A 14,443-nucleotide genomic window follows, 5' to 3' on the forward strand; every position below is an offset into this window, starting at 1 on the left:
TACCTGTAGGCAAGTCTTGGGGCTTTACTCAACATTATTTCTCTTTGAAGCCTGACAGGCGTCTCACTGTAGTAGGCCAGCAGCCTCCACAGCCTCTCATAGCCATGCCCATCCACCCCACAGTCCAGGGAGAGGGAGATGGGGATGGAGGAGGAGGAAAGGTGTGGTGGGGTAATGTCAGGAGTCTGTGAGGAGTGTGTGATGTTACACTTCAGATCAACAGCATTCCCCTGTTGGTCAGACATCCCCAGGGAGGCGTTGCCTAAAGCCTCTCTAAAGGTTTCTATTGGTTGAACTTCGCCATCCTCCTGAGATGAGGTTCTAGGATTGGTGGAGATGACAGGCAAGGTGCAGGATAGGTCTTTCTGCTGCAAAAGGCCATGACCCTTCATGTGTTTGGGTGAGGCACAGACCAGGCAATGCGGCCCCGGACATTTCAACACCCCTGAGAGAGAAGAGAAGAATCAGAATTTCCTCACCCAAATAAGCATCCCAATTCCATTGAATCTGATTGAGACTCAGTAGGTAGCAGTGGAGGCTCCTCAGAGGAAGAAGAGGCGGACCATAAATATTAAAATGGTAAAACATTTAAAAAGTTATCAGTTTTAGATAAAACTATACTCAATATATTCACGTCACCAAATAATTTATTAACACACTGTTTTGCAATGAAGGTCTACAGTAGCCTCAACAGCACTCTCTAGGGTAACACCATGGTGTAGTTGGAGGACAGCTAGCGTCCATCCTCCTCTGGGTACATTGACTTCAATACAAAACCTAGGAGGCTCATGGTTCTCACCCCTTTCCATAGACCAACACTGTAATTATGACAACTTCCAGAGGACATCCTCCAACCTATCAGAACTCTTGCAGCATGAACTGACATGTTGTCCATCCAATCAAAGGATCAGATAATTAATCTAGTACTGAAAGCATAAGCTAGTCTTGCAGTGCATAAAAAGTGGCGAGTAGTTGACTCAAAGAGAGACAAAGACATTAGTTGACAAAGACAAATGAATTTATTCCAAGATTAAGGAGAAGCAAGAGAGAGAGAGATTTTTTTATTTTTTATTACTTTGTTTCACTTAGCTAGAAAATGCAGCTAGCTAGTTTAGCCTACTCCAACACCCTACTCAAACAGAAGGATGCTATGTTAGCTAGCTGGCTATGCTTATCAAACACAACACTGGAACTCTTCCAAGTCACGGTAAGCTTTTGGTTTTACTAATTTATTGCACTGGGGCCCGCCGGTGTAAGTGCTAAACTGCTTACTGACTGTAAACTGTAACGTTACTGCATGATTGTAGCGTGTTTACTAATGCGTTAGGTCTATTAGCTATGTTGACTATGGCGTTTCTTTAGGTAATATGGGGACAACGATGTAGGTTGTCTGGAGCGGTTATGATCCGGTTTGGCTTGGAAATGTTTTTTCATCTGGTCACATATAGCTGATGTGTTGTGCATTGAAGTCCACGAGCAAAGGGAAAGGGTGAGAGGAGGAGGGTGCATAGATGCGAGAAGGAATACAACGAGGCTGCTATGAAAGTGAACTGTGTTTACACGTGATCAGGGGTGTGTTCCTTGTTTTATTTAATTTTATTTAACCAGGTAGGCTAGTTGAGAACAAGTTCTCATTTACAACTGCGACCTAGCCAAGATAAAGCAAAGCAGCGCAACAAAAACAACAACACAGAGTTACACATGGGACAAACAGACATACAGTCAATAACACAATAAAAAAAGGACATTCCACCGATTCGGTTGCAAAACGTTTCTTAAACTGAAGCAAACGGAACGAAATGGGGATAAACATACCTGAATTTGTCCAATAGAAACTCTCGTTTGCAACTGTTGGACTAATGATTTCAACCTAGATCAGCTAGATGCAGGCAAGAGTGTGCAAGGCGGTATTGAATATGTCATGTGTCTGTCCATGTGTCACTGTGTGCTATGTTGTAAACTTTCATTCCAACCTCATGATGGGTAAAGGGAGAATTTGAGTATCATGCAGTAGCCTAAACCTATCGCTGTTACATTGAACTGGGAGAATGGAATATGAATGACAGTCATCCAATATGCTGTAATAGAAATAAGGCCATACTCATGAATTTAAAAAAAAGTAATTTCTCATCTTAAACGGCACCAACCGTCACTGGTAGGTAGGAATGTGCTTCTTTCCCTTTCATGAAGATTCAATAGTATTGTCACACCTACTCCTGCTCCCTCTCTCTGGCGCTCCACATCCCCGGTCAACCCACATTGCACACACCTGCTCTCCATCTTTACGCACACCTGGACTTCATCACCATCCTGATTACTTTCCCTTCATATAGTCCTCAGTAGCCTCTGTAATCAGGCAGTATTGGTTACATTCAGTACGCTTCTCCTGTTTTGTTTATCTCAATGATTATTAAACCCACCTTCTGCACCTGCTTCCTGCGTATACGTTACACATATGTGGATACATGGGCTCTGATATGGTACATTTTACATACACTGGTTGGAGTCATTTAAACTCATTTTAAAACCACAGTCAACCCTAAGTTGACTGTGCCTTTAAACAACTTGGAAAATTACAAAAAAGTTTGTCTTTAGGCTTTAGAAGCTTCTGATAGGCTAATTGACATCATTTGAGTCAATTGAAAGCGTACCTGTGGATGTATTTCAAGGACTACCTTCAAACTCAGTGCCTCTTTGCTTGACATCATGGGAAAATCAAAAGAAATCAGCCAAGACCTAAGAAAAAAATTGGAGACCTCCACAAGTCTGGTTCATCCTTGGGAGACATTTCCAAACACCTGAAGGTACCACGTTCATCTGTACAAACAATAGTACCCAAGTGTAAACACCATGGGACCACGCAGCCGTCATACCGCTCAGGAAGGAGACACGTTCTGTCTCTTAGAGATGAAGGTACTTTGGTGCGAAAAGTGCAAGTCAATCCCAGAACAACAGCAAAGGACCCTGTGGAGATGCTGGAGGAAACTGGTACACAAGTATCTACAGTGCCTTGCGAAAGTATTCGGCCCCCTTGAACTTTGCGACCTTTTGCCACATTTCAGGCTTCAAACGTAACGATATAAAACTGTATTTTTTTGTGAAGAATCAACAACAAGTGGGACACAATCATGAAGTGGAACGACATTTATTGGATATTTCAAACTTTTTGAACAAATCAAAAACTGAAAAATTGGGCGTGCAAAATTATTCAGCCCCTTTACTTTCAGTGCAGCAAACTCTCTCCAGAAGTTCAGTGAGGATCTCTGAATGATCCAATGTTGACCTAAATGACTAATGATGATAAATACAATCCACCTGTGTGTAATCAAGTCTCCGTATAAATGCACCTGCACTGTGATAGTCTCAGAGGTCCGTTAAAAGCACAGAGAGCATCATGAAGAACAAGGAACACACCAAGCAGGTCCGAGATACTGTTGTGAAGAAGTTTAAAGCCGGATTTGGATACAAAAGATTTCCCAAGCGGCAGCGTAGACTAGTGGTTAGAGCGTTGGACTAGTAACCGGAAGGTTGCGAGTTCAAACCCCCGAGCTGACAAGGTACAAATCTGTCGTTCTGCCCCTGAACAGGCAGTTAACCCACTGTTCCCAGGCCGTCATTGAAAATAAGAATATGTTCTTAACTGACTTGCCTGGTTAAATAAAGGTAGAATTTAATTATCAAAGTGACCAGAGATTCTGTGTCTATGTACATTGGGCAGCAGCTGTTGTTCTCAGGGCATGGGCTGGGTGGCTGTGTGTCCTTTATTTCTCTGTTCCAGCTCTGACTCTCTCTCTCTATCTGAGATGTCTCTGTTATAGATACAGTGCATTCAGAAAGTATTCAGACCCCTTCTCTTTTTCCACATTTTGTTACGTTACAGCCTTATTCTAAAATGGATGAAATTATATTTTTCCTCATCAATCTACAGACAATACCCCATCATGACAAAGTGAAAACAGGTTTTTAGAAAACAAATACCTTTTTTACATATGTAAATACCTTTTTTACATATGTAACGTTCGTCGTCCTCGTCTGAGGAGGAGTAGGAGAGATCGGACCAATAAGCAGCGTGGTACATGTCAATTTATTCAACAGAACACTAAACAAAATAACAACGGAGAATGGAACAAAACAGTTCTGAAAGGTGACATACACTAAACTGTCCGCGGTGGCGGCCCTGGCGCGGGACGTGGACCCCACTCCATCATAGTCTTGGCCCACTTAAGTGGCGCCCCTGGCGCGGCAACCCCCGAATGGACGATTCCGGCAGCTCCTGACTGACGGACTGCTCAGACGGACGGCTCTGGCAGCGCTGGACAGGAGGGAGACTCTGACAGCGCTGGACAGGAGGGAGACTCTGACAGCGCTGGACAGGAGGGAGACTCTGACAGCGCTGGACAGGAGGGAGACTCTGACAGCGCTGGACAGGAGGGAGACTCTGACAGCGCTGGACAGGAGGGAGACTCTGACAGCGCTGGACAGGAGGGAGACTCTGACAGCGCTGGACAGGAGGGAGACTCTGACAGCGCTGGACAGGAGGGAGACTCTGGCAGCGCTGGACAGGAGGGAGACTCTGACAGCGCTGGACAGGAGGAAGACTCTGGCAGCGCTGGACAGGAGGGAGACTCTGGCAGCGCTGGACAGGAGGGAGACTCTGACAGCGCTGGACAGGAGGGAGACTCTGACAGCGCTGGACAGGAGGGAGACTCTGGCAGCGCTGGACAGGAGGGAGACTCTGACAGCGCTGGACAGGAGGGAGACTCTGACAGCGCTGGACAGGAGGGAGACTCTGGCAGCGCTGGACAGGAGGGAGACTGACAGCGCTGGACAGGAGGGAGACTCTGACAGCGCTGGACAGGAGGGAGACTCTGGCAGCGCTGGACAGGAGGGAGACTCTGACAGCGCTGGACAGGAGGGAGACTCTGGCAGCGCTGGACAGGAGGGAGACTCTGACAGCGCTGGACAGGAGGGAGACTCTGACAGCGCTGGACAGGAGGGAGACTCTGGCAGCGCTGGACAGGAGGGAGACTCTGACAGCGCTGGACAGGAGGGAGACTCTGGCAGCGCTGGACAGGAGGGAGACTCTGACAGCGCTGGACAGGAGGGAGACTCTGACAGCGCTGGACAGGAGGGAGACTCTGACAGCGCTGGACAGGAGGGAGACTCTGACAGCGCTGGACAGGAGGGAGACTCTGACAGCGCTGGACAGGAGGGAGACTCTGACAGCGCTGGACAGGAGGGAGACTCTGGCAGCGCTGGACAGGAGGGAGACTCTGGCAGCGCTGGACAGGAGGGAGACTCTGACAGTGCTGGACAGGAGGGAGACTCTGACAGCGCTGGACAGGAGGAAGACTCTGGCAGCGCTGGACAGGAGGGAGCACCTGGAGGAAGGAGACAGAGAGACAGCCTGGTGCGTGGGGCTGCCACCGGAGGCCTGGTGCGTGGAGGAGGCACCGGATAGACCGGACCGTGGTGGCGCACTGCAGGTCTCAAGCATCGAGCCTGCACAACCTTTCCTGGCTGGAAGCCCGGCCAGTGCGGCGGGGTGGAACAGACAGCACTGGACTGTGCTGGCGAACCGGGGACACCGTGCGTAGGGCTGGTGCCATATACCCCGGGCCGAGGAGATGCACTGGAGACCAGATGCGCTGAGCCTGCTTCATAGCACCTGACTCGATGCCCACTATAGCCCGGCTGATACGAGTCGCTGCGATGTAACGCACTGGGCTATGCCTGTGCACTGGGGACACCGTGCGTTTCACGGCATAACACGGTGCCTGCCCGTTCCACCTCTCTCCACGGTAAGCACGGGGAGTTAGTTGGCTCAGGTCTCCTACCTGACTTAGCCACAGTCCCCGTGTGCCCCCCCAAAATATTTTTGGGGGGCTGCCTCTCGTCCCTGTTGCACTGCCGTGCTAGCTCCTCATAATGCCGCCTCTCGGCTTTGGCTGCCTCCAGCTATTCCCGGGGGCGGGCGATACTCCCCAGCCTGTGTCAAGGGTCCCTCTCCGTCCAAAATCTCCTACCATGTCCAGGAGTCCAGAACTTGCTGCTGCCCGATACCACGCTGCCTGGTCCTTGGTTGGTGGGTGAATCTGTAACAGCGTGGTACGTGTCCATGTTAATGTATTCAACAGAACACTAAACAAAATAACAACGGAGAATGGAACAAAACAGTTCTGAAAGTTGACATACACTAAACAGAAAACATTCACCCACAAAACACTGGTGGGAAAAGGCTACCTCAGTATGATTCTCAATCAGACAACGGACGACACCTGCCTCTGATTGAGAACCATACCAGGCCAAACACATAAACACAACCTAGAAAAACTAACATAGACTGCCCACCCCAACTCACACCCTGACCCTACTAAAGGTAAAATAAAAATAACACAAAGTCAAAATAAAGGAACTAAGGTCAGAACGTGACAACATACGTATCAGACTCTTTGCTGTGAGACTCAAAATTGAGCTCAGGTGCATCCTGTTTCCATTGATTGTCCTTGAGATGTTTCTACAACTTGATTGGAGTCCACCTGTGGTAAATTCAATTGATTGGACATGATTTGGAAAAGCACACACCTGTCTATATAAGGTCCCACAGTTGACAGTGCATGTCAGAGCAAAAACCAAGCAATTGTCCGTAGAACTCAGAGACAGGATTGTGTTGAGGGATAGATCTTGGGTAGGGTAACAAAAAATGTCTGCGGCATTGAAGGTCCCCAAGAACACAGTGGCCTCCATCATTCTTAAATGGAAGAAGTTTGGAACCATAAAGACTCTTCCTAGAGCTGGCCGCCCGGCTAAACTGAGCAATCGGGGGAGAAGGGCCTTGGTCGGGGAGGTGACCAAGAACCTGATGGTCACTCTGACAGAGCTCTGGAGTTCTTCTGTGGAGATGGGAGGACCTTTCAGAAGACAACCATCTCTGCAGCACTCCACCAATCAGGCCTTTATGGTAGAGTGGCCAGACTCTGCCACTCTTCAGTAAACCGCACATATCAGCCTGCTTGGAGTTTGCCAAAAGTCACCTAAAGGACAAGATTCTCTGGTCTGATGGAACCAAGATTGAACTCTTTGGCCTGAATGCCAATCGTCACGTCTGGAGGAAACCTGGCACCATCCCTACGGTGAAGAATAGTGGTGGCAGCATCATGCTGTGGGGATGTTTTTCAACAGCAGGGACTGGGAGATGAGCCAGGATCGAGGGAATGATGAACAGAGCAAGTAAAGAGAGATTCTTGATGAAAACCTGCTCCAGAGCGCTCAGGACCTCATACTGGGGTCAAGGTTCACCTTCCAACAGGACAATGACCCTAAGCACACAGCCAAGACAACGCAGGAGTGGCTTCGGGACAAGTCTCTGAATGTCCTTGAGTGGCCCAGCTAGAGATCGGACTTGAACCCAATCGAACATCTCTGGAGAGACCTGAAAATAGCTGTGCAGCGAAGCTCCCCATCCAACCTGACAGAGCTTGAGAGGATCTGCAGAGAAGAATGAGAGAAACTCCCCAAATACAGGTGTGCCAAGCTTGTAGCGTCATACCCAAGAAGAATTCAGGCTGTAATTGGTGCCACAGGTTCTTCAACAAAGTACTGAGTAAAGGGTCTGAATACTTATGTAAATGTGATATTTCAGTTTATTTATTTTAACCTGTTTTTGCTTTTTCATTATGGGGTATTGTGATGAGAAGAAAAAAACGATTTAATCAATTTTGGAACAAGGCTGTAACGTAACAAAATATGTTAAAAGTCAAGGGGTCTGAATACTTTCCGAATGCACCGTATATGAGGTTACCACCAAAAATGATGCTGGAATTCATATTAGGGTCTGACTGTCTGGCCTGCATTCTGTAATGGCATGATGTCAACAGCACAGAGCAGAGCAGTGGCAAAAAAAGTATGGGCTCATTTCCCTCAGGGGTTTCTGGGCATCGTTTGAATCAGTAGTTTGCGATAGTTCATATTGGGGTCAGGGCTGGGAGTCTGTGTGCGTGTGCGTGCATGCGTGTGCGTGCATGCGGGTGAGTGTGTGTGTGTAAATGATGTATATGTCTGTGTTGTATGTAGGCCCCTGAGCTGAGACCCCAACTTTTGATCTAAAATCACCATCACCCACTAATTATTTTGTCATTTTTGCAGATTAAAAGTGTTAGAGCTAGTAATGTATTAATATTTATCTTAAAAATGTGCTATGACATAGCAAATGGATATATAGCACAACTTTGGATTTCACCTCCAACTGGTCGTTTGGAAGTTTTGACTGACTTGGAGTGAGCTTCTCTTCTTCTCCTGCTTTGACCATGCAATGCGGGTATCAAGTGTAGCAAAAGTGATTGCTGTCCTCTTTATGAAATGATCAACTTTACCATGTATATCTAATAATGACAATATATACTGATTGTTTTAAAAAACTACCAAAACTTGATGATGGTGAACCTGAACAATCAAAATCAAATTGAATGTAAACCACAATCAGCATATAGCCTGATGAGAGTTGTGTTTCCCCGGTGGTATCTTACTTTAAACCTGGACCATTTGCACTAGCACATGTAATAAAAACAACCAAGCAAATTACATTGGCTGTTACTCAACTAATAAAGACTAATATTGCAAAAGCCATTTTGCATAAATATGAAGGTGACGTGCAATTGTGCCAGATCATGGCCCATTGGTCAGCGCACATAGCTGCACACAGCACGCAGTTTGACTAGGCTACTGATATTGCCTGGGGTTTTTCGGCATGGAAAATTACTTGTAGATCAATGACTGTCAACATAATTACATGCTTAGTTTGACACTGAAGAAAAGGACACAGTTGGGTCATTCCATGTGATTTTATCAAGCCATGACACCCACCATCTGATATTGTTCTGAAATCGTTTATGTAGTTAGAAACAGATAAGATCTGAATTCCTGAAACATCTTTTTTTTAAAGAAAGAAATTAAGCTAAATGATTGTACCCAAATTGGCCATTTTAATTGATAGGATTCATTTAATCTTCAATAAATATAGTAACTAACATCATATTTCTTCCTAACAATGAGTAAAACATGAGGAATCCCACCCCAATAACCAGTATACAGTGTCAGTTCTCTATGTCTGACAAGTAGTATGGCGCTGTTGCTTGGAGTATTGCTTCTTCAACCTTTATAATGTACTCCCTGTAAATCTGGGGATGTTTTTTTCCCCTGTTCAGAGAAATTAGCCAAATCGCTTGCATTCTATACCATAAATTAGTGTGAAAGTACCAAAGTTTTGCCCACTAGATGCCGCTGTTCCTGCTACTGCCACCATACCATTTAATCAATGTTGATGGTCTCTTATGTTAAGTCATTCTACCACAACATTTTCTTTCCAGCTTTGGGTAGGAAACCAACAGCTCATGATGAAAATAAATTGTGTGGTCATCCTCGCAATTCAAACCAGTCCTCCATGAAAGCAATTAAGCTTGTCCTTCTCTTATACTTAACTTATGTCCAGGAAACGGCCCCTCTGTGTATGGTTTATTTCCTTAAAAAAGGCCTGGATTAGTTAGACCATTCCTGGTGATTGGCGAACAAGCAAACCATTAGGCTACAGCAGTTCTAATTGTTTCAATATTATGGTCTCCAAAGGTCTTCAATGGTAAAATTCCCAAACACACACTGTATAGTGTTTTGTAATGGTATCAGGTTGGGTTTAATGGAACATTTCACTAATCACACTACATATGTTTATCACACACTTTATGTTTTCTTTTCATTTTATTAAAAAACCTATGACTGCCTTGCAATGGTTTATAATTGTATTATTTTATTAGGGTTGTCACTACATTTTAATCACTAGCCCAATTCTCCATCAAAGTTTTGAGCTTGTAGGAAAAGTCTTCACATGAGATTTGCACCATATGGAGAGCTGCCATTGTTTGGACTATTCGAGGAGAGTTGGGTTTAAGCATTAGGTTGCTAAGAGAAGGACAAACTGAATTACTTTTCATGGAGGACTGGCTTGACCACACCATTTATTTTCGTAATGAGCAAAAGCTATTGGTTTTCTACCCAAAGTTGCAAAGAAAAGTAGGTCTTCCATTTAATAAATCAGCTAAATAGATAAAAGGGTGTGGTGGCAGTAGCAGGAACAGCAGCATTTAGTGGGCAAAACTAGGTACTTTCACATCCATTTATGGTAAAGAATACAAGCGACTTCAATGGCTAATTTCTTTGAACAGGGGAAAAAAACATCACCAGATTCACAGGGTTGAAGAAGCAATACTCCAAGCAGCAGCTCCATACTACTTGTCAGACATAGAGAACTTATACTGTATACAGGTTGTTAGGATGGGATTAGGTTCTATATTTATTGAAGAGAATATGAATCAGAGGAGGCTGGTGGGAGGAGTTATAGGATGATGGGCTCATAGTAATGACTGGAATGGAATAAATTAAATGGAGTCAAACATGTGGTTTCCATACGTTTGATACCGTTCCATTAATTCCATTCCAGCCCTTACAATGAGCCCATCCTCCTATAGATTATCCTACCAGCCTCCTCTGAAATGAATCGTTCAATTAAAATTGCAAATGTGGGTGCAATCAAATACCTTAATTTCTCAGAAATCAAATTATATTTAAACAAAATAATGCTTCAGCAATGCTCTTCTCTTTCTAACTGAAATGCTTTCAGAACGATCTGAGAGGGTGAGTGTTGAAATCCTCTTTCTTGTACTTTTGGAGTTGGAATGAAGTAATTTGAGCAACATTTGTTCCATTGGGATCGGTTTGGGGCATAGCCGTGGGAAGTAGCACCCACTAAAACAAATAATAAAACAAATATACAGTTGAAGTCGAAAGTTTACATACACTTAGGTTGGAGTCATTAAAACTTGTTTTTCAACCACTCCACACATTTCTTGTTAACAAACTATAGTTTTGGCAAGTTGGTTAGGACATCTACTTTGTGCATGACACAAGTCATTTTTCCAACAATTCTTTACAGACAGATTATTTCACTTATAATTCACTGTACCACAATTTCAGTGGGTCAGAAGTTTACATACACTAAGTTGACTGTGTCTTCAAACAAATAGGAAAATTACAGAAAATTATGTCATGGCTTTCGAAGCTTCTGATAGGCTAATTGACATATTTTGAGTGAATTGGAGCTGTCGCTGTGGATGTATTTCAAGGCCTACCTTCAAATTCTGTTCCTCTTTGCTTGACATGGGAAAATCAAAAGAAATCAGCCAAGACCTCAGAATTGTTTTTGAGACCACAAATCTGGTTCATCCTTGAGGGCAATTTCCAAACACCTGAAGGTACCACCTTCATCTGTACAAACAATAGTACCCAAGTATAAACACCATAGGACCATGCAGCCATCATGCCGCTCAGGAAGGAGACACGTTCTGTCTCTAGAGATGAAGGTACTTTGGTGCGAAAAGTGCAAATCAATCCCAGCAACAACAGCAAAGGACCTTGTGAAGATGCTGGAGGAAACTGGTACAAAAGTATGTATTTCCACAGTAAAACTAGTCCTATTTCGACATAACCTGAAAGGCCGCTCAGCAAGGAAGAAGCCACTGCTCCAAAACTGCCATAAAAAAGCCAGACTACAGTTTGCAACTGCACATAGGACAATGATTGTACTTTTTGGAGAAATGTCCTCTGGTCTGGTCTGATGAAACAAAAATAGAACTGTTTGGCCATAATGACCATTGTTATGTTTGGAGGAAAAAGGGGGAGGCTTGCAAGCCGAAGAACACCATCCCAACCGTGAAGCACAAGGGTGGCAGCATCATGTTGTGGGGGTGCTTTGCTGCAGGAGAGACTGGTGCACTTCACAAAATAAATGGCATGACGAGGATGGAAAATTATGTGGATATATTGAAGCAACATTTCAAGACATCAGTCAGGAAGTTAAAGCTTGGTCGCAAATGGGTCTTCCAAATGGACAATGACCCCAAGCATACTTCCAAAGTTCATCACAAGACCCTGACCTCAATCCAAGAGAACATTTTTGGGCAGAACTGAAAAAGCTTGTGTGAGCAAGGAGGCCTACAAACCTGACTCAGTTACACCAGCTCTGTCAGGAGACCAAAATTCACCCAACTTATTGTGGGAAGCTTGTGGAAGGCTACCTAAAGTGTTTGACTCAAGTTAAACAATTTAAAGGCAATGCTACCATATACTAATTGAGCGTATGTAAACTTCTGACCCACTGGGAATGTGATGAAAGAAATCAAATCTGAAATAAATCATTCTCTCTGCTCTTATTCTGAGATTTCACAATCTTAATAGTGGTGATCCTAACTGACCTAAGACAGGGAATCTTTACTAGTATTAAATGTCAGGAATTGTGAAAAACTGAGTTTAATGTATTTGGCTAAGGTGTATGAACAACTTCCAACTTCAACTGTGTATATAAACACTGCTCAAAAAAATAAAGTAACAAAGTAACTAAAATAACACATCCTAGATCTGAATGTATGAAATATTCTTATTAAATACTTTTTTCTTTACATAGTTTAATGTGGTGACAACAAAATCACACAAAAATTATCAATTTATCAACCCATGGAGGTCTGGATTTGGAGTCACACTCAAAATTAAAGTGGGAAACCACACTACAGGCTGATCCAACTTTGATATAATGTCCTTAAAACAAGTCAAAATTAGGCTCAGTAGTGTGTGTGGCCTCCACGTGCCTGTATGACCTCCCTACAACGCCTGGGCATGCTCCTGATGAGGTGGCGGATGGTCTCCTGAGGGATCTCCTCCCAGACCTGGACTAAAGGATCCGCCAACTCCTGGACAGTCTGTGGTGCAACGTGGCGTTGGTGGATGGAGCGAGACATGATATCCCAGATGTGCTCAATTGGATTCAGGTCTGGGGAACGGGCGGGCCAGTCCATAGCATCAATTCCTTCCTCTTGCAGGAACTGCTGACACACTCCAGCCACATGAGGTCTAGCATTGTCTTGCATTAGGAGGAACCCAGGGCCAACCGCACCAGTATATGGTCTCACAAGGCGTCTGAGGATCTCATCTCGGTACCTAATGGCAGTCAGGCTACCTCTGGTGAGCACATGGAGGGCTGTGCGGCTCCCCAAAGAAATGCCACCCCACACCATGACTGACCCACCGCCAAACCGGTCATGCTGGAGGATGTTGCAGGCAGCAGAACGTTCTCCACGGCGTCTCCAGACTGTCACGTCTGTCACATGTGCTCAGTGTGAACCTGCTTTCATCTGTGAAGTTCATCTGTGAAGAGCACAGGGCGCCAGTGGCGAATTTGCCAATCTTGGTATTCTCTGGCAAATGCCAAACGTCCTGTACGGTATTGGGCTGTAAGCACAACCCCCACCTGTGGATATCGGGCCCTCATACCACCCTCATGGAGTCTGTTTCTGACCGTTTGAGCAGACACATATACATTTGTGGCCTGCTGGAGGTCATTTTGCAGGGCTCTGGCAGTGCTCCTCCTGCTCCTCCTTGCACAAAGGCGGAGGTAGCGGTCCTGCTGCTGGGTTGTTGCCCTCCTACGGCCTCCTCCATGTCTCCTGATGTACTGGCCTTTCTCCTGGTCGCGCCTCCATGCTCTGGACACTACGCTGACAGACACAGCAAACCTTCTTGCCACAGCTCGCATTGATGTTCCATCCTGGATAAGCTGCACTACCTGAGCCACTTGTGTGGGTTGTAGACTCCGTCTCATGCTACCACTAGAGTGAAAGCACCGCCAGCATTCAAAAGGGACCAAAACATCAGCCAGGAAACATAGGAACTGAGAAGTGGTCTGTGGTTATCACCTGCAGAACCACTCCTTTATTGGGGGTGTCTTGCTAATTGCCTATAATTTCCAACTCTTGTCTATAACATTTGCACAACAGCATGTGAAATGTATTGTCAATCAGTGTTGCTTCCTAAGTGGACATTTTGATTTCACAGAAGTGTGATTGACTTGGAGTTACATTGTGTTGTTTAAGTGTTCCCTTTATTTTTTTGAGCAGTATATATATATATTTTAAAAACACTTAAATACCTGCTGGCTTTCACTAGTCCTATGTTAGCGGACCGATATAGCCATCTGTAGCGCATCAATATTGAAGTCTGTAGCACCCCCAACCTCAAGCATCTTCCCACGGGCTGATATGACCGGGGACCGATGTATATTTGTGAATGTTTCATCCTTATGACTCTGTATAGGATTAGGGGTTAGTGTAGTGTCATAGGCACCTGGGTGAGAGATGCTCCAGGCCTGCATCCAAGCCATGCTGCAATCGCAGGTCCAAGGGTTGGCCTGCAGAGCCAGGGACTCCAGAAGAGGGGCAGTCCTCAGTGTGTCCCTAGGCAGGATAGTTAGACTGTTGTTGGACACATCCAGATGCCTTGGGAGAGGAGGGGGATAGTCCAGTCACAAATGACACCCTATTCCCTAAGCAGTGCACTACTCTAGTGC

The 14,443-nt window shown here is 45.2% G+C and overlaps 1 protein-coding gene across 1 annotated transcript in view; it reads right to left on the bottom strand.

Moving 5' to 3' along the window:
- LOC118380718 (matrix-remodeling-associated protein 5-like) overlaps positions 1–14,443 on the bottom strand; it is a 34,081-nt gene that overhangs the window by 12,606 nt on the left and 7,032 nt on the right. Inside the window, exons 5-6 of the mRNA XM_052522568.1 lie at positions 14,221–14,372; positions 4–445 (exon numbers count right to left, since the gene is read on the bottom strand). Coding sequence (XP_052378528.1) covers positions 4–445; positions 14,221–14,372 — 594 coding nt within the window. The remainder of the gene's footprint in view (positions 1–3; positions 446–14,220; positions 14,373–14,443) is intronic.

Source organism: Oncorhynchus keta, chromosome 7, assembly GCF_023373465.1.
Source record: "Oncorhynchus keta strain PuntledgeMale-10-30-2019 chromosome 7, Oket_V2, whole genome shotgun sequence".
NCBI classification, from domain to species: domain Eukaryota; kingdom Metazoa; phylum Chordata; class Actinopteri; order Salmoniformes; family Salmonidae; genus Oncorhynchus; species Oncorhynchus keta.